We start from the raw sequence: 20,227 nt of genomic DNA on the forward strand, positions 1-20,227 counted from the left end.
TTGTGGTAAAAGATATAGTTTAGCTAGTGAAAAGTGTTCTGAAGACTAAGAAGAATAAATGAAATAATGAAAAAATGAGATATAATAATGAGAAATAAATGAGATAAATGAAATGAAATAATGAAATAAATGAAATGAAAGCAAGAGGAAGCAGATGAAGAGCTTGCTGTGTGTACGTGCAAGTATATATCATGGCTACTACACCTTAGAGTGTTTACTACAGAAGGATTAGTCTACATAAGTATAACAGTCTTAGGCAGAGCTATAGAGGTATTTATGACATAAAGGCTACATCGTGTTCATACATCTCTACTTTTTATCCATCACTTTCATGGCAGTGGTTATAGTGCTTATTTGCAAAGTTGTGACAACACACCAACCTTATAGGATTGAACTGATTTGTTCTATGAGTTCAAATGAAAATGTTCTTTGTTTGGAGAACACAACAGGACCATTTTGGCACTTCACTAATGCACATAAGAAATCATTTGACTTTCATGTCCCTTAGGGCATTTTTGCAGACTTTTCAGTCTCTGTTTTGTCAATAGGAAAAAGCCATCAAATTGTTCTACTAATTATAATGGTTGTAAATGTTTCAGAGAGTCAGTCTTCTGGACTTTCACTACAGTGTCATAAATAAAAGGGCTGATACGGCCCTTTAAAATTCAGAGCCATGTTATAATCCAAATCCATTCGGCAAGGAAGCAATAAAATACAGTACACAACACAAAAGAGGTCACAAGTATGGATATGCTGGAAAAATGAATCACGACATTCTCTTACCTTGCCTTCCCTGAGCTGCGGATAAACAGGGTAGTAGAGACAAGACTTATAGCCTAAACGGAGGATCTCCTTTAGAAAAAACTTGGTGTAGTGCCGGAAAATAGGGTTCAGAGCAAAATGATACAGGTGCCCATGTTCTTCGCGCTGGTGGTGACTAAAGTAGATGAAATCCTCAATGTTGTAATGGGACCGGATGTACTCTATGTCCTAAAAAAGAGGAGGGTAAGGACATCTAAGAATGTTTTAAACAAGTGGCCAGCATTTTGTGATAAAAATCTTTTAAATATTAGCTTAGGTACAAGAGTAATAAATGTGCTTTTCTCTCCTGCAATTTACTACCTCATTTTCATTGTTCAACTTTTTAAAACCCAAACTTACACTTCCTGAAAGTTCTGATGGCTTGGCTCTGAAGGATGACCACACAGCTTTGGAGTTTGTTCCTTATAGCCATGGTTGCTAAAAACACCGAGAGCCTGGAGTCTCTGCTAGTGGCCAGGTGACTATTCTCTATTCACCCATTAGGGTGGGCAGTGCCATCTCACAGGTAATACACTTTGACTGGCACGAGTGGCTGGGGTGGCGTACAATAAAACCACAAGGCTGGGCCTCGTCCATAGGCATTCCTTAAACTTTTTATGTTTCACAAGTATTCTATTGTTACATTGTGGAAAGTGATTTAAAGAACTGGTGTTTACTTATAAAAGAAAATATCAGGCATTCCATTCCTGCTTCTGTGGGGCCAGTTCTACCCACCACTCCTTGTCCCCCACACTGGGGCAGGGAAGCAGAGGCTCATCCACGATAACTGGGCACTTGAGTCAGTTCGTCCTGCTTTACTGCCCAGTAGTGCATGGGGTGGGGGTGCCATCCAGAGTGACTCTGACTTTCTCTCAAAAGAATAGCAGTAAACACACCTGATATGCAGGAAAAATCAAACTATCACACATTGCAAAGCACCTACTTCTATTTCTTCTTATTTTCCATGGTAGAATTGTCCTAAAGGCACACTTTCAAAAAGAGGAATTAGAGAATGCAAGGAATCTGATTTGCTCTGTGATCAGCAAAGCTGGTACTAGAAAATTCAAGAAACTGAAGTTTACATCCAAGCCCATCATGGTCTTTTGTCTTTACAGCCTCTGCCACATAGCTCAGAGGAAAGCGGGCTCACAGAAACCAGGCCCATTGGTGGTACCTGAGGGCAATTCAGGCAATGCCTGACCTTTCCATCTGCACTGACCCTATTGATTGCCTTAACACTCTAAGACTTTTCTTTAATTACCAAGAAGGCATCCCTCATTATAAAATAAAATGAGTAAAAAATGTAGGGTGAAAACCATTGAAAAACAAAAAGCAAAGAGCCTACAGAGGTTATTAGCTCAAAACAGCATATGGGCCATGTGCACCTAATTTTCCTCCCACCCCAAATCCCTTAAAATAAAAACAAAAAATTATTTTTAAATAATGAGATGGTATGATGGGGAAAACAAAAGTAAAGTAGTCTTTGGAAACCTGGTGGCTCAGTCAGTTAAGCGTCTGCCTTTAGCTCAGGTCATGATCTTGGGGGTCCGGGGATCAAGTCCCACATCAAGCTCCTGCTCAGAGGGGAACCTGCTTCTCCCTCTCCTCCCTCTGCCCCTTCTCCCATCCATGCTTTCTCTCAAATAAATAAATAAATTTTTTTTTTTTTTTAAAAGTAAGTTAGTCTTACCTTGGAAGGAAACATGTCAAAGTTCTCTAACACTAGCTTACACCTTCTTACCTTGGGCCACTTAAAGGCCACTGCTTACCACCTGCCAGGACCACCTACATTCAAAGCTTCAAGAGGAAACCAGACAACTGATGCCCCTTCCCAATTCTACAGAGGGATGGGCAGCCCTTCCAATGACTGAGGGATGGAATGGAGAAGCAAGAAGCACAACTGTCAAGGATACACATGCCAGCCAACCATACTGATACTATCATCTTTCATTCATGACTTTCGAGAAAACTGACAAATGCAAAAGATCAGAATAGAGAAACTACAGCTTACTTGAGGGGGAAAAGAGGTCAGTTAGGAAAGAAAAGAGAGCTTTTTTAGAAAAAAATTCTACTTGGTGTTCTCAGAGATACCAAGAAGGATATTGCATATAACATAACAAATAAGCTGCTATAAAAAAGGAGTAAGAAAAGAACAAGGAAGAGACTTGGAAGTTAAATATATGAACCCTGAAATGAAAATTCAGATAGAGGGGCACGTGCGTGGCTCAGTCCAACTATTGGTTTCTGTTCAAGTCATGATCTCAGGGTCATGAGATCAAGCCCTGATGTTGGGCTCCAAGCTAAGTATGGAGTCTGCTTGAGATTCTTTCTCCTTCTTTTTCCCTCCCCTTCTGCTCCTCCTTGTGTTCTCTCTCTCTCTCTCTCATAAATAAATAAAATCTTTAAAAAAGAAAATTCCAATAGAAGGCCTGTATAATAGAATGGACATGGCTGAAGATTGAATTAGGGATCCAGAAGACAAAATCAAGGGAGTCTCCGAGAATGAAGAAGTACAAGAGATGAAGAAGGGAGAAGAAAGTTAAGAGACAATGAAGGAGCAATTCCAAAGGTCCAACATCCATCTTAAAAGGAATTTAGGAAGAGGGGAATGAAAAAATTAAAAGGGAAAGAATAATGAAATCATAGAAGAAAGATATTCCCAAGACTCAGGAGAGGCATAAATTACTCTTTGGTAAAATTTCAGAATTTCAGGGATAGAAAAGAAACAAACTAATTCTCAAGACAGAAAACAAGCAAAATTTATTTATGTCAGATCACATTTTTTTCAGTGACACTGGAAGACCATGAGAGTAAAAATGTCAATAATCTTTTAAGAAGTAGTTGGAATAAGAATTCTACATACAGCCTAATGAGTATTCAAGGGTGAGAACAAAATGAAAACTTCTTGTGTATGTATGTATGCACCTACTACTATTTCTTTAAAAATTACTCAAAGATGTACTGAGCCAAAAAAGTAATAAATCCAAGAACAAAGAGAGTATGGGATGCATTAATGGAATAAAGCCATATGGTCATTTCAATAAATACCAAAAGCACATTTGATAAAATTCAACACTCGTTCAGAATAAAAACTTTTAGCAAACTTTTAGAAATAGAATTTCCTTAACTTGATAAAGGATATACCCCCAGAAACTGCAGCAAATATTATATACTAAATGGAGAAAAATATAGAATCATTTCCACTAAAATCAAGAAAACCACAATAGTACCCATTATAAACACTACTATTCACCAGTATTCTAAACATACAATAAAACTGGAAAAAGAAATAAAATATAAATATTTTTAAAAAGAGATGTGGCAGATTCTATTTTCCAAAGATGGCCATGAGAGTAATCTGCATTCCACACACTCTTTGGTAGACAGACCTTGCGACACCCACATCAAGAGGTAGAGTCCATTTCTCCATCCCTGGAATCTGAGCATGTTCTGTAACTGCTGTGGCCAATAGAATATGGTAGAAATGATGCCGTGCCAGAAAAGAGAATCAACTGAAAATTCTCAGAGCTAATAAGAGACTTCCGAAAGGTGGTTGTATATAAGATCACAATACAAAAATTAGCATTTTTCTCACACACCAAAATAAATATTTAGAAAGTACAATGAAAAAAGTGTCTATTCACAATACTCAGAAAGATATAAAACAAGTAGAAATAAATCATAAATGTCCAGGACTGTATTAGTCAGGGTTTCAGCAAGAAACAGATGGCATGTTCATATTAGGATAATTGGAGGTGAGTTTAACAAAGAGACTATTTACAAGGAGGGGCAGGGCATAGGGAAATCAGTAAGGATAGTGTAACAGCAACTGCAAGCTATCACCACTCTAGGTGGATGGCATGGGAGGTACTTGTTACTAGAATCCAAAATGAGAGAGTCCTCGAGAAGAGGCCACCTTGAAAAGGTCAGGGAACTGAATGGAGACACCAGCCAGCTCATGGCATCCCAACCTCACTCTCCTCCCTTCTTCTCTCAGGGTTCCCCATTGGCCACACCCAATTAGAGGTGGAGGGGTAAAGGCAACCATGATGCTGCCCACCAGGTCAGGCTCCCTGGAACAGAGCAGGGCAGAGGGTAAACCTATAGAGGCAAACAAAATACCTAGCACAAGAAACCTATATGCTAAAAGCCATTAAACTTTGCTGAAGAACTCAAAAGAATTCACCACCACTACCACGATTACAGGAAGCCATGTTTCTAGAAAGTCTAAGTATTTTAATTATCTATTCTGCCTAAATTATTCTAAAAAAAAAAAAACTCACGAAGGTACAAATAAGTTCATAGTAAGTGTTATAAGGCTTATTTTGAAACGGAAAGATCTAATTAAAAGCAAGATAATTTATATATATATAAATGACAAGCAAGAGAAGACTCCCTTACCAGATATCAAAGCACATGATAATACCACAGGTTATCAACAAATAAACCCATGGAACAGAACAGAGAGTTTGTTTGCTTATTTATTTATTTATTTATTTATTTATTTATTTATTTATTTATTTTTTCAGAGTTTAAAAATAGACACAGGCACATGGAAATTTAATCATGTAAAGGCGGCATTTTAAATCATCAGGAAAAGAATGAACTATTCAGCAATAAATATTCAGGAAGAACTGGCTGTACAGTAGGAAAAAAATAAAATTACTTGTCCAATTGACTGCGCGCATGCGCACACAAACACACACACACACACACACTGCATGTAATTAAGTGCAAGGAAGAAAGTAGGAAGGAACTGATGCCTAACTATCGATAGTAGTAATCCTTTGGTAAGAGCAGTGAGACTTTTTTTAGTGGTCCTGATGGAAGGTTATTTGAATTTTTAAAATGTGAATGTTTTCATGTATTCTCGATAATATTTTAAACTGAAAAAGAAATGGGAAATTGAAAGTCAATCAATTGGGATGAAGGAGATGATGATTTATAACCTCCCCCCAAAAATTCATAGCCTTAAAAAAAGGTATTCATAATAAATACACAAAAATGAAACGTGCTAATTCATGATCTAAAAAGGCAGAATCCAGGGCACCTGGGTGGTTCAGTGGTTGAGCATCTGCCTTCAGCTCAGGTCATGATCCTGGGGTCCTGGGACTGAGTTCCTCATCAGGCTCCCCACAGGGAGTCTGCTTCTCCCTCTGCCTCTCTCTCTCTGTGTCTCTCATGAATAAATACATAAAATCTTAGAAAAAAATAAAAATGAAAAGGCACAATCCGGGGATCCCTGGGTGGCGCAGTGGTTTGGCGCCTGCCTTTGGCCCAGGGCGCGATCCTGGAGACCCGGGATCGAATCCCACGTCGGGCTCCCGGTGCATGGAGCCTGCTTCTCGCTCTGCCTGTGTCTCTGCCTCATTCTCTCTCTCTCTCTGTGACTATCACAAATAAATAAAAAAAAATTTAAAAAAATTAAAAAAAAAAAAGAAAAGGCACAATCCAGAAAATCAATGTCTATTTCATAATTTACCATTTCATCTCTGATCACTGCAATGCCGACTATTTGTTCTGCAACTTCAGCTACAAATGCTTTCATGGATGTTCCATCCTGAAAAGATAAGCATGTATTTTAGGGCCCTTAGAATATAATTATCAAGGTTTCTGTAAGCAACCAGTAGTGGACCTTAAGCATGGTCACCTAATGACAATGAGAGTCAGAGCCAACATCCATCAGTACTTACCTTTGGACCATGTACTAAGTTAAATGCCTTCCCTGTGTTCACTGAATCCTCATTCCTTCAAGGTAAATATTATCACTACCTCTATTTCACTTACAAGAAAATAAGGCTTGGGGGGCTGAGTAACCTGCCAATATTTCCAGCTAGTAAGGGATGAATCTGTGATTCAAATCATGGTCCCTTTGACTTGGAATCTGTTTTCTTTAGCTCTACATCAGCAGCTCTCAAAAACTGTGATCTCAGGAACCCTATTCCCTGAGGACTCCAAAAAGTGTGGTGTATGTGTGTAATATCTATCACTAGTTTCTGTATTAGAAATTAAAACTGAGAAAATTTTTAATTTGTTTATTCACTTATGTTTAATTTACTAATTAAGACAAAATTTAAAATTTGACAAAAATATTTAGAGAGGAGAGTAGCATTGTTTTATATTTTTGCAAATCTCTTTAATGTCTGGCTTAATGGAAGACAGCTGGATGCTCATATCTGCTTCTGCATTCAATCTGTTGCAATATGTTATTTTGGATGAAATATATGAAAAAAATCTGTCTTCACAAAGATACAGAGTTGGAAAACAGAAAAGTATTTAAATAATCTTTTCAGAAAATTATGGATAGTCTTCTCTGATGCTCCACCAAAACTCAACAAGTGGTACTGTTTTGAAGATAGCTCCAACATGGAATCTGAAACCTTATCAATAAACTTTGCATGCATTGTTACATTAAAACTCATTAGTCTATTCTGAAGTTTGAATGAATCTTTTACCTATGTGTGATTTTGTAACATCATGTTTTATCTCACCAAACTTACACAGATGTTCCACATGTTGACCTATGACAAAATATCAAAGCATCACATTTGATAATATCACTATCAACCTCATTAGAAATTTTTAAAAAGTTTTTGCAAGCTGTCAAGCTCATGATGAAAGTTACTGATCTCCCAAAATTCTAATTTTTTATTGAAAGCTTGCATTTTATCAGAAGGAACAAATGTCAGTTGTTTTCTTGGAGTGACAGCCTCACTTGATTCATTTTTAGGAAAATGTCTGCCAACTATTCAAGACCGAAGCACCATATTTTGCCTGCCAGTTGTTCTTTTAAGTAAAAAATGGTGTTCCATGAGAACAGTGGCTGGTTCAGCATGAAAAACAAACAATCACAGAAATGCTTTTTCTTGAAACAACCAACATACTTTAGTCTACAGCAGAGCGGCTTTATGTGCACTTCTCATTTTGCCACAACAGAATACTGAAAATACAAGTAAATAAGGATTGAAATGTAATAACGTTATAGTTTTTACTGTTTTAAGTGAAACTGGCTTTTCCTTTCCTTTTTTTGTGGAAATTTATATTGAGATAGCTGTATAATACAGAGAAATACCTTTTTTAATTAATTAATTAATTTTTTTTATTGGAGTTCAATTTGCCAACATATAGCATATCACCCAGTGCTCATCTGGTCAAGTGCCCCACTCAGTGCCTGTCACCCAGTCACCCCAACTCCCCGCCCACCTCCCCTTCCACTACCCCTTGTTCATTTCCCAGAGTTAGGTGTCTCTCATGTTCTGTCACCCTCACTGATATTTCCCACTCATTTTCTCTCCTTTCCCCTTTATTCCCTTTCACTATTTTTTTATATTCCCCAAATGAATGAGACCATATAATGTTTGTCCTTCTCCGATTGACTTACTTCACTCAGCATAATACCCTCCAGTTCTATCCACATTGAAGCAAATGGTGGGTATTTGCCATTTCTAATGGCTGAGTAATATTTCATTGTATACATATACCACAGCTTCTTTTTCTTTTAAAAGATTTTATTTATTTATTCATGAGAGACACAAGGGTGGGGGGGGGCTGTGCAGAGAGAGAGAGGCAGAGACACAGGCAGAGGGAGAAGCAGGCTCCATGTAGGGAGCCTGACGTGGGACTCGATCCCAGGTCTCCAGGATCAGACCCTGGGCCAAAGGCAGGCACTAAACCGATGAGCCACCTGGGCTGCCCCACCATAGCTTCTTTATCCATTCAACTTTCAATGGACACCGAGGCTCCTTCCAGTGTTTGGCTATTGCGGACATTGCTGCTATAAACATTGGGGTGCAGGTGTTCTGGCGTCTCACTGCATCTGTATCTTTGGGGTAAATCCCCAGCAGTGCAATTGCTGGGTTGTAGAGCAGATCTATTTTTAACTCTATGAGGAACCTCCACACAGTTTTCCAGAGTGGCTGCACCAGTTCACATTCCCACCAACAGTGTATGAGGGTTCCCCTTTTCTCCGCATCCTCTCCAACATTTGTTGTTTCCTGTCTTATTAATTTTCCCCATTCTCACTGGTGTGAGGTGGTATCTCATTGTGGTTTTGATTTGTATTTCCCTGATGGCAAGTGACGCAGAGCATTTTCTCATGTGCTTGTTGGCCATGTCTATGTCTTCCTGTGTGAAATTTCTGTTCATTCTTTCAGTTTCTCCCTATCTTGGAAGCTCTTTATTCTGAATGGGAGCCTTGCTGGATAGAGTATTCTTGGCTGCATGTTCTTCTCATTTAGGACCCTTTCTGGCCGCCAGGTCTCTGTGGAGAGGTCTGCTGTTAACCTAATACTTCTCCCCATAAAGGTTAGGGATCTCTTGTCTCTTGCTGCTTTAAGGATCTTCTCTTTATCTTTGGAATTTGCAAGTTTCACTATTAAATGTCAGGTGTTGAACATTTTTATTTGATTGGGGGGGGGGTGGGGATCTCTCTATCTCCTGGATCTGAATGCCTGTTTCCCTCCCCAAGTTAGGGAAGTTCTCAACTATGATTTTTTCTAATACACTTTCTGGTCCTCTGTCCCTTTCGGCACCCTCTGGAACCCCAATTAAACGTAGATTTTTCTTTCTGAGGCTGCCATTTATTTCCTTAACCTTTCCTCATGATCTTTTGTTTTTCTCTTTTGTCCTCAGCCTCCTTCCTTGCCATCAACTTGTCTTCTATGTCACTCACTGTTTCTTCTACCTCATTAACCCTTGTCATTAGGCCCTCCAGTTTGGATTGCATCTCATTTAATTGACTTTTAATTTTGGCCTGATTAGATCTAAATTCTGCTGTCAGGAAGTCTCTTGGTTCCTTTATGCTTTTTTCTAGAGCCACCAGTAGCTTTATAATTGTGCTTCTGAATTGGCTTTCTGACATCAAATTGTAATCCAAATTTTGTAACTCTGTGGGAGAGTACTGTTTTTGATCCTCTCTTTTGTGGTGAGTTCTTCTTTCTAGTCATTTTGCTCAGTGCAGAGTGGCTAAAAACAAGTTGTACTGGAAAAAGGAAGGAAAAAAAAGAGGGAAAAAACCCCCAAAGAACAAAAAACAAAAACAAACCAAGGAGGGGTATCCTCTGGTTCTATATAGTGTAAATCCCTCGACTTCCCCTGGAGCATTCCAGCGCTGCCTGGTCAAAACTTGCTCATCCCCCCATCCTTCCAGCTGGTCTTCTGGGGGAGGGGCCTGCTGTGCTGATTCTCAGGTGTGTGCAACTGGGGAAGCTGCCCCCCCCCTCACCAGGTGCACATCTCAGTGGAGCTGTTTACCCCTTGAGGCCTCTGTTCCCTGGCAGTCCCGCTCCATCCCAGGCACAGGGCGACACCAGGAGGAACGACAACACTGGCAGTGGTCAGGTCTCCAGCCCTGGAGTCAGCTCCCGCACTAACTACCACAGTCTCCCAGTCCGCACTGGCCTGGATGCCTGGATGCCTGGATGCTTCCACAGCTCGGGGATCCTGGTGGCAGGAGTCCTCTGCCTGCCCCGGGGCAGCGCAGGATCTTGGGCTGTGTCCCTGGCGCCCTGGGATCCAGGGCCTGTGCCGCTGGACTCACGCTCCTGGGGCCGCGCAGTCCCGTCCACCTGGAGCCGCCGCCTGAGCTTCTCCCGAGGCCCTGCCGGGGGTGCATTCCAGCCCTTTAGGGAGCTCAGCCTGTGGTGTGTGGCTCGTTCTCTCCCGGGGCACACTTCCTCTATTAGTGACCCCGGGAACCTGGAGGTTCCACTGCCGCTCCTGGGATGCTGTTGGAGTTCCCTGCGAGCACCTTTCCATCCGGGAAGATTTTTAAAGTTCCTGCTTCTCCGAGACTGGGCTTTCCTGTCCTGGGGGGGGGGGGGGGCCACCTCCCCCACTGGATTCTTTTTTTATTTATTTTTTTTCCGTCTCCCTACCTTGTTAGTGCAAACTCTTCTGTGTAGCATTCCAGCTGTTCTCTCTTTAAATCTCAGGCCAAATTCATAGGTTTTCAGGATGATTTGAAAGTTATCTAGGTAAGTTGGTGGGGACAGGTGACTTGGGGACCCTGCTGTCCCATCGTCTTGCCTTGCCCCCAGAAAAATTCCTTATACATGTTGCCCAGTATCCTGTCATGGTAATGTTCTACAAAACTCTAGTATAATATAAACAGGGACTGCACATTGATGGGATTGTGTGTATGTGCATCAGGTTCTACACAATTTTAAGCTCTTTATAGGTTCATGTATCCACCACCACTGTCAAGATACTAATAGTTCCAACACAAAGATCCCTTGGGTTGCCTTACAATAACCACATCCATCAACTCTCTGCTCTACTCTCATCCTTAACTTCTGGCAACAAATAATCTCTTCTTCATTTCTAAAATTGTGTACTTCAAAAATGTCAAATAACCCCACCACCACCACCACCAAGCCCCCAACTCAGCAGAATTCCCTGCAGATAAATCCAAATTGATGTATGAATCAACAATTTGATCCTTTGTATTGTTAAGTATTATCCATGGCATGGATGTGCCACAGTCTGCCTATTCACCTGTTAAAGGCCATCTGGGCTGATTCTGACTGCTTATGAACATTCATGTACAAGTCTTCATTTCTCTGGGATAAATGCTCAGGAATGCAATTACTAGGTCACATGATTGTTGCATTTCAGTTTTTTTAAGAAATCACCAAAATGTCTTCCAGAGTAATGGTATCATTTAACATTGCCACTGGCAACATATAAATGATCTTATTTCCCCATGTCCTCCCCAGCATTTAGTGGTGCTGCTCTTTTTGTTTTAACAAAAAGAGTGCAGTGCTATCTTCACTAGGCTCTCTTGTCCTATTGTTATTATAAGTGAATGGCAATGAAGAAACTGATGAAATCTGGCATCCACTGCCCTGACCCACACTGAGGCTCTCAAGGTTCTGCCCACCATTGTGTTTGCACCATCAGCCTGAGTATCAATATAGTGGAAATGGAAACTTTGTTTCTTATTCTTGTTCTTATTATGGAAATAGATTTTAGTTCATGGACCTCCCCTGAAAATTTATGTCTCAGAGACCCCTAACCACATTTTGAGAACTAATGCTACATGATACTGTATTGATAGGTCAGTATGGGAAGGAGCAAAAAAATAGGAAAACCAGAAGATCAAGACAAACCAAAACAAAAAGCACATGCTGGAGAGAAGTTTTATTTTAATGTGATACCTTGATAAAATACCAAATATTTCCCTGTGTTTAGGTGGTGTCTCTCTTTTGATGACTTTAAAATTTAACTACAGTGCTTATTCAAAAGAGCCAATAAATGGAAATTCCCCCAAATGACAGTAGAAAGAAAAAATAAATTGTGGTATCTTCATGCAATGAAATACTTTACAGCATAATATGGGTGAATCTCACATAGTGCTGAGCAAAAAAAAAAAAAAAAAAAAAAAGCCTGATATCAGAAAACATACTATGTGATCCTTTTAAACAAAGTTCAAAAACAGGTATGACTAATTTATGATCTTAGAAATCAAAGGTGGTATTAACCTGGGGAGAATGTAACTGAATGGGAGCATGAGGGGGACTTCAGCTAGGCTGGGGTTAGTCTGTTATTTGAAACAGGTGCTCATTAATCACATGGTGTATTCAAATAGGGAAATCTATCAGCTGTTTATTGATTATATTTCAATAAAACTTTTTTCAAGATAAAATTTCTCAAAAAAGTAACTAAGCATTTCTGAAACGACATACACTGTTCCATGTCTGGTTAAGTTAACTGCCATGGTCCTTAAAAAAGCACTATTAACGTAAGGACCACTGCCAGCTTGCCTTCTGCCAGGACAAAAGTATAGTAGAGTTACTCATCTTAAAAAGAGAACCCAACACTTGTCATATAGGTGTTTGACCGCCCACCCATTCCCTGAGGATGTAAGCAGCTCAACAAAAAAGTCTAGACAAAATCACCATCCAGGAGGGTCAAATGCGGTCCACTGCCCTAAGCCATCTGATGATAGCAAGTACTTACAGGGTCTCTGCGAGCCTCATTGTACTGCTTTAAATCCGCCAATATACTTTTATTCAGCATGAGGGTGCTAACAAGGTTTTCAACACCAGGAGTATCCAACAAAGTGGCTAATCTTATGTTAATAGACCTGGATGAGGAGAGAGACTTTTTTTAGGTTAAAGTACTAAAGTTTGTATTCCTCCCTGCTCCCTCAACCAAATGAAGACAAAATTATAAAATACCACATATACATAAAATAATATCCAGTAAGGTATGTTTATATAATACTAGGGTTTGATTAACTATAGAAGTAACTGATATCATTCTAGAAAATTTGTAAAACATATGCAAAACAGTACAAACAAGGTAAAAATCACTGATACTTTCATTAACCAGAGACAATATAAAGTTAAAGTTATAGTCTAAGTGCATTTAATTTGAAATGTGCAGAAAGATGGGGCAATCTAAAATGGAGACATAGAAAGATCCTGAACTGGGATCCCTGGGTGGCGCAGCGGTTTGGCGCCTGCCTTTGGCCCAGGGCACGATCCTAGAGACCCGGGATCGAATCCCACGTCGGGCTCCCGGTGCATGGAGCCTGCTTCTCCCTCTGCCTATGTCTCTGCCAATCTCTCTCTCTCTCTCTCTCTCTCTCTCTCTGTGTGACTCTCATAAATAAATAAAAATTAAAAAAAAAAAACAGAAAGATCCTGAACTCATCTCTTCCCATGGACACAGGAAATCTACAGCTACATGTGGAATAATTCCCTCTGAAAAAGACCTCAAAACCAGCTGAATGGCTCCTTCATAACAAGCAATAAAGGACCGCCTAAAAATGGTTGGAGAGACAGAGACGCAGTCTTGCCAAAAACCTCCCCCACCCATTGCCTGGCACAGTGACCCACAATTGGGAGAGATCTCACAATATGGAGCTTCTCCTTGAGGAGGGAAGAGTTTGTGCCCCACATCAGATACTTCAACCATTGGGACCTGCACCAAAGAGATGAGCCCCTAAAACGCCTATGTTTGAAAACCATTGGGGCACATACCTGCAGAAACCTGAAGGGCTGAAGAGACCTAAAGATATTGTTCTTGAAGTGCTCGCCTGCATACTCACTCACATTTGGGGCCCAGTGTACAAGCAGCAGTTTGAAAAGTACTTACATTATGTAAAGGAGATTCATTTATAATCCTAAAGCATCTACTGGAGGGGGAAGGAGCCTGTTGGAACTCTCTCGAGGAACAGAGGCCCTGGAAGGTGTCATTTTTATGCTCCCACTTTACTTTGCTAGTGCCAGGAGGCACACACAGCCCCTGTGCTATTCCACTACCCCACTACAACCAATAGGAACATGTGGCCCTATGCTCTCCTGCTGCCCACTAAGGACAGCAGGCACACCCAGCCCTGCACTTTTTTGCTGCCTTGCTAAAATTCTCAGGCAGCCCACACAGAGGTCTCTCTTGATCACCTGGCTCTGGTATCCAGGAAGGCTTGTGCTCTTGGGTCCAATGGAACTGTAACCATCACAGAGACAGTTCTTGGCAGGCTATCACCCCCAGGGCACTGGCACTGACAGTGGACTTAAACACACACACACACTGGTTTTTCTGTGAAAAAGGCCTAGGTACTTGTCATGGAGCTCCAGCCTGAGGGGTAGGCCTCAGGTTTGCCACACATATAGCAGCTAGAGAGTATTCTCAAAGAGAGGAGGCCAGGGGATGCTATCTTTGTGCTCTCCCTTAACCTTGCTGCAGCTTGCCAGTAACTCCCAGAAAAGAACTTATACCCTCATCTGAAGCCCCAAATTTTATAAATGTCACTCAAGAGACACCTCCAGATTATCTGGAGGCCAGTAGGACTGATGATTGATTGAAGTCCCACAGAACTATATATATTTGCATACTTCGAAAGCTGCTACTTGAGGGTCTGGCTTCCAATCAGCCTGAAAGTTGTCACTGAATAAATTCTCCGTTTGGAACACTGACAGCCTTGGCACACCTTCAACAACTAGGACATATCAAGAATAAATCAGGCTGCTTAGACAACCACACAGGGTCAAGAGACAATCAAAAAGCTAGGGCAAGGTTTAACAATAGGTTCCTCCTCTACACAAAGTCACTCCTTCAAGACTGGGAGGGGTAGCTATTTTGCCTAATACATAGAAGCAAACACAGAAAGAGTTAAGCAAAATACGTAAACATGAATATGTTTCAAATGAAAGAACAAGACAAAACCTCAGAAAAAACTCTGAATGAAATGAAGATAAGTAACTTGCCTGATTAAGAGCTCAAAGTAATGGTGAAAAATGTTCACCTAACTTGGAAGAAGTATGAATAACCACAGTGAGAACTTCAACAAAGAGACAGATAACATAGAAAGTACCAAACAGAAGTCACAGAACTGAAGAATAACTGAACTGAAAAATATGCTAGAGTGGTTCACCAGCAGACTAGATGAAGCAGAAGAAAGAATCAGTGATCCAGAAGACAGGGCAGTGAAACTCACCCACACAGAGCAATGAAGATAAAAAGAAATGTAAAAACTGAAGATAACTTAAGGGACCCATAATATAACAGCAAGCAGAATAACTTTCACTCTATAGAAGTCCCAGAAGAAGAGAAAGGGAACAGGGCAAAAAATTTATTTGAAGAAACAATGGCTGAGAACTTTCCTAACCTGGGGAAGGAAACAGACATCCAGATCCAGGAAGCGTGGGATATTCCAAATAAGATGAACTCAAAAAAGTCCACACTAGGGTACTTGGGTAGCTCAGTCGGGTAAGCATCTGCTTTTGGCTCAGGGTCCTGGGATCAAGCCCCACATTGGGCTCCCTGCTCAGTTGGGAGTCTGCTTCTCCCTTTGCTCCTCCTCCCACTCACGGTCTTTCTCTCTCAAATAAATAAATAAATATATTTTTAAAAATCCACACTAATATACACTATAATTAGAATGCCAAAAGTTAAAGATAAAGAGGGAATCTTAAAAGCAGTAGGAGAAAAACAACTTGCTACATACACCCTAAACCAGCAGACTTCAGCAGAATCTTTATAGGCCAGAAGGGAGTGGCAGGATACATGCAAAGTGCTAAAAGGATCCCTGGGTGGCGCAGCGGTTTGGCGCCTGCCTTTGGCCCAGGGCGTGATCCTGGAGACCCGGGATCGAATCCCACGTCGGGCTTCCGGTGCATGGAGCCTGCTTCTCCCTCTGCCTGTGTCTCTGCCTCTCTCTCTCTGTGTGACTATCATGAATAAATAAATAAAATCTTTAAAAAAAAAATAAAAGGAACATACTTCCAACCAAGAAGACTCTGCCCAGAAGGCTATCACTCAGAATTGAGAGATGAAAAGTTTCCCCAACAAGCAAAAGCTAAAGGAGTTCATCACTACTAAACTGGCCTTACAAGAAATATAAGAAAGTGTACTAATTAGTAACAAGAAAACATATGAAAGTAAAAATGATAAAGGTAGATATATAACAAAGGTAGTAGATTAATCACTTACACAGCTAGTATGAAGGTTAAAAAACAAAAGTAGTAAAAATAACTATAACTTCAATGATTAGTTAAGGGATACACAAAACAAGAAGATGTAAAATGTGATATCAAAAACACAAAGCATGGGCAGCCTGGGTGGCTCAGCGGTTTAGGGCCTGATCCTGGAGACCCGGGATCAAGTCCCATGTCAGGCTCCCTGCATGGATTCTGTTTCTCCTCTGCCTGTGTTTCTGCCCCCCTCTGTGTGTGTGTGTGTGTGTGTGTGTGTGTGTGTGTGTGTTAAATAAATAAATAAAATCTTTAATAGAATGTGTTCAAACTTAGATGCAATGAACTTAAAATAGACTATTTTATATTATATATATGTATATTATAAACATGTACATATAACTAGTGCCCATTATTTTCAGTTTAAAGGAGTCCCTTGGGGAGGGGAAAAATAAAAAAAAAAAAAAAAAAAAAGGAGTCCCTTTATATCTTGTCTATAAAAGACTTCGGAAGTAAGGACATACACAGACTGAAAGTGAAGGGATGGAAAATGATGTCCCATGCAGATAGAAACCAAAAAAAAGCTGGGGTTATACCAGGCAAAGCTACAGCTATATTAGACAAAACAGGCTTTAGAGCAAAGACTATAATAAAAGACAAAGAAGTGCATTAAATAACGATAAAGGCATCAATCTAACAAGAGTATATATAGCATTTGTAAATATTTATGCACCTGACATAGAAGCACCTAAATGGGAGAAATTTATAGCAATACATTAATAGGAGGGGACTTTAGTACCCCACTACATTAGTGGATAGATCATCCAGACAGAAAACTAAAAAGGAAACATCAGCATTAAATGACTTATTAGACCAGATGGACTTAATATAAAGATATACAAAACATTCGATCCAAAAGCAGGGGAATAGACATTCTTCTCAACTGCACATGGAACATTCTCCAGAATAGTTTAAATGTTAGGCCACATAATAAATTAATAAATTTAAAGAAATTTAAGAAGATTGAAATCATATCAAACATCTTTCTAACTACAATGGTATTAAACAAGAAAGTTATTACAAGAAGAAAACTGGAAAAATCCTAATACATGGAGATTAAATAAAATAACATGCTGCTGCATAACCAATGAATCAACAAATAAATCAAAGGACAAACCAAAAAATATCTTGAAACAAATGAAAATGGAAATATAACATACTTATATATATAGAATGCAGCAAAAGCAGTTCTTAAAGGAAATTCATAGTGATACAAGCCTAACTCAAGAAACAAGAAAAATCTCATTTAAACAATCTAATTTACACCTAAAGGAGCTAGAAGAAGAACAAAAGAAGCCAAAAGTTAATAGAAGAAAGGAAATAACAAAGATCAGAGCAGAAATAAATGAAATAGAGACTAAAAAAGACAATAGAAAACATCAGTGAAACTATGAGCTGGTTCTCTGAAGAGATAAACAAAACTGAAAAACATTTAGCTAGACTCACCAGGAAAAAAACAGAGGGCTCAAATAAGTAAAATCATAAATGAAAGGGGAGAAGTTACAACTGATACTGCAGAGATGCAAAGAATCATGAGACTACTATGAATAATTACATGCCAACAAATTGGACAACCTAGAAGAAATGGATAAATTACCAGAAACATACACTCTTCCAAGACCAAATAATGAAGAAATAGAAAATCTGAACAGACCGATTACTAGTAAGGAAACTGAATCACTAATTTAAAAAAAAAACCTCTAAACAAACAAAAGCTGTCTGGTGGACCAGACAGCTTCACTGGTGAATTCTATCAAACATTCAAAGAAGATTTAATACCAATCCTTGCAAAGTGAAGGAAACAATCAACAAAACTAAAAGGCAGCCTACAGAATGGGAGGAGATATTTGCAAATGACATATCTGATTAAAGGGTTAGTATCCAAAATCTATAAGGAACTTCTCTTCAGGCTCCCCAGGGGGAGCCTGCTTTGCCCTCTGCATGTGTCTCTGCCTCTCTCTGTATGTCTCTCATGAATAAATAAATAAATAATATTTTTTAAAAGGCCACATATTATATAATTCCATTTATAGGAAATGTCCAGAATAGGCAGAAACAGTAGATTTGCTGCCACCAGAGTCTTGTGGTGAAGGAAAGGATGGGGTGACTACTAATAGGTACAGGGTATCCTTTGGGGTGATGAAAATGTTTTGGAACCAGAGAGGAACTCAATAAATATCTAATGAATTATGCAGCCTGCATGCAGATGGCCAGAGAGTTTCCCACATGCTTCTGTCTATGATCCGTGCTACAACAGTTACCAAAAGTGTTATGGAACCAGGGGGGTGAACAGGCACGTGACATTTTCTCCATGTCTCTATTATGCTATCCTTTGCTTTCTGGGATGTGGCATCCTCTCTTTGGCAAGGCTCAGAGGTAGGGCGACCTCATGATCCACTCTGAAAGACCAAGGCTCGTCCTCACCCACAGCAGTTCGCAATAACAGTCAATGGAATATCACAGTGTTTTACTGCCAAGTATTAGAAAAAAAAAACAAACATAATTTCTCCAGTTTGTCCATGAAAATATGTTGTTGATTAGAGGGCACAACCATTTTGTGTTGCATTGTGAAACTTTCATCTCTACTATTTATTTTGCCAAAGGGGAGCACCTCATGGTCTTCATGTGTTTCCAGATTTTCACGGGGAGGAACGGGCAATATGTTTGTGCACTACTCTAAAGCTATGCTGTCTGATATGGGAACCTCAAGCCCCATGTGCTACTAGGCAGTTGAAAGGTGGCATCTCTGAATCGAGGCATGCTGTATGTGTAAAATACCCACTGAATTCTAAAGACTTGGTACAAAAAAAAAGAATGTAAAGTATCTTACTGATACTTTTTATAGCAATAACATGTTGAAACAATATTTTGGATATAGGGGCTAAATAATATTACAATTAATTTTACCCAGTTTAAAATTTTTTAATTAATAGAGCTATCAGAATATTTAAAATTACATACGTGGTTCACCCTGTATTTCTCTTCGGCAAGGCTGCTCTCTGTTCCCTAGTGTTTGACTCTGAGAGCAATTTTTCCATTGTTTCTTGCTTAGCTCAAAAAGTCAAATGTAGGTTTACTCTGCAGGTGACTTTTCACCCAGGGCTTTGAGGCAAATGGCCAGTGTGTATATGATTGCTCATACATCAGGTGTGAGGGATGGCAACTTGTTTGTTTTGCCTTTATCTGGAATGAGAGGATGGGGACCTATGGCCAGCAGACAGGAAATACAAATGTGGCAATAGTTACACGGTACTTGCTTTTATACTGCAATTGACAGAAGCACCCAGAAAAAGTAAAAAAATGAATATGCATAAGATCAAGATGTATTCCTAAAAAATCAATTATTAAAGTGGCTTTATTGAGAATGGTTCATGGTTAGTCACAAATACTGATTAAACACCTGCTGCATGTGTGGTGTATTCTGGGTATTGGGAATCCACTGGGGAACAAGACAGGTAACAATTCCAGCCCTTGTGGAGTTGACCTGTTGATTCTAGAACCATCTTCCAAGAAATAATTCTGAAATTTTTTCAAGTTTTAAATGATGTATGAGTTTAGAAATGGACCAGGAATAGGCAGCCCAGGTGGCTCAGTGGTTTAGCGCTGCCTTCAGCCTAGGGAGTGATCCTGGAGACCCAGGATCAAGTCCCACATGAGGCTACCTGCATGGAGCCTGCTTCTCCCTCTGCCTGTGTCTCTGCCTCTCCCTCCCTCCCTCTCTCTCCCTCCCTCCCTCTCTCTCTCTCTGTCTCTGTCTCTCATGAATAAAACAATAAAATCTTAAAAAAAAAAAAAAAAAGAAATGGACCAGGAGTTATGGAGAACTCACACCGTTGTGTCTCAGTTATAGAAAACTGCGGGATCCCTGGGTGGCGCAGCGGTTTAGCGCCTGCCTTTGGCCCAGGGCGTGATCCTGGAGACCCGGGATCGAATTCCACGTTGGGCTC

The 20,227-nt window shown here is 40.0% G+C and overlaps 1 protein-coding gene across 9 annotated transcripts in view; it reads right to left on the reverse strand.

Moving 5' to 3' along the window:
* Positions 1-20,227, reverse strand: part of CFAP61 (cilia and flagella associated protein 61) — a 276,395-nt gene that overhangs the window by 148,205 nt on the left and 107,963 nt on the right. For all 9 annotated transcript variants that reach the window (XM_077871988.1, XM_077871992.1, XM_077871989.1 and 6 more), the window contains 3 exons: positions 12,760-12,886; positions 6,284-6,361; positions 784-990 (listed from right to left, as the gene is read on the reverse strand). In XM_077871988.1, the coding sequence (XP_077728114.1) occupies positions 784-990; positions 6,284-6,361; positions 12,760-12,886 (412 nt within the window). The remainder of the gene's footprint in view (positions 1-783; positions 991-6,283; positions 6,362-12,759; positions 12,887-20,227) is intronic.

Source organism: Canis aureus, chromosome 26 (genome assembly GCF_053574225.1).
Source record: "Canis aureus isolate CA01 chromosome 26, VMU_Caureus_v.1.0, whole genome shotgun sequence".
Taxonomy (NCBI): Eukaryota; Metazoa; Chordata; class Mammalia; order Carnivora; family Canidae; genus Canis; species Canis aureus.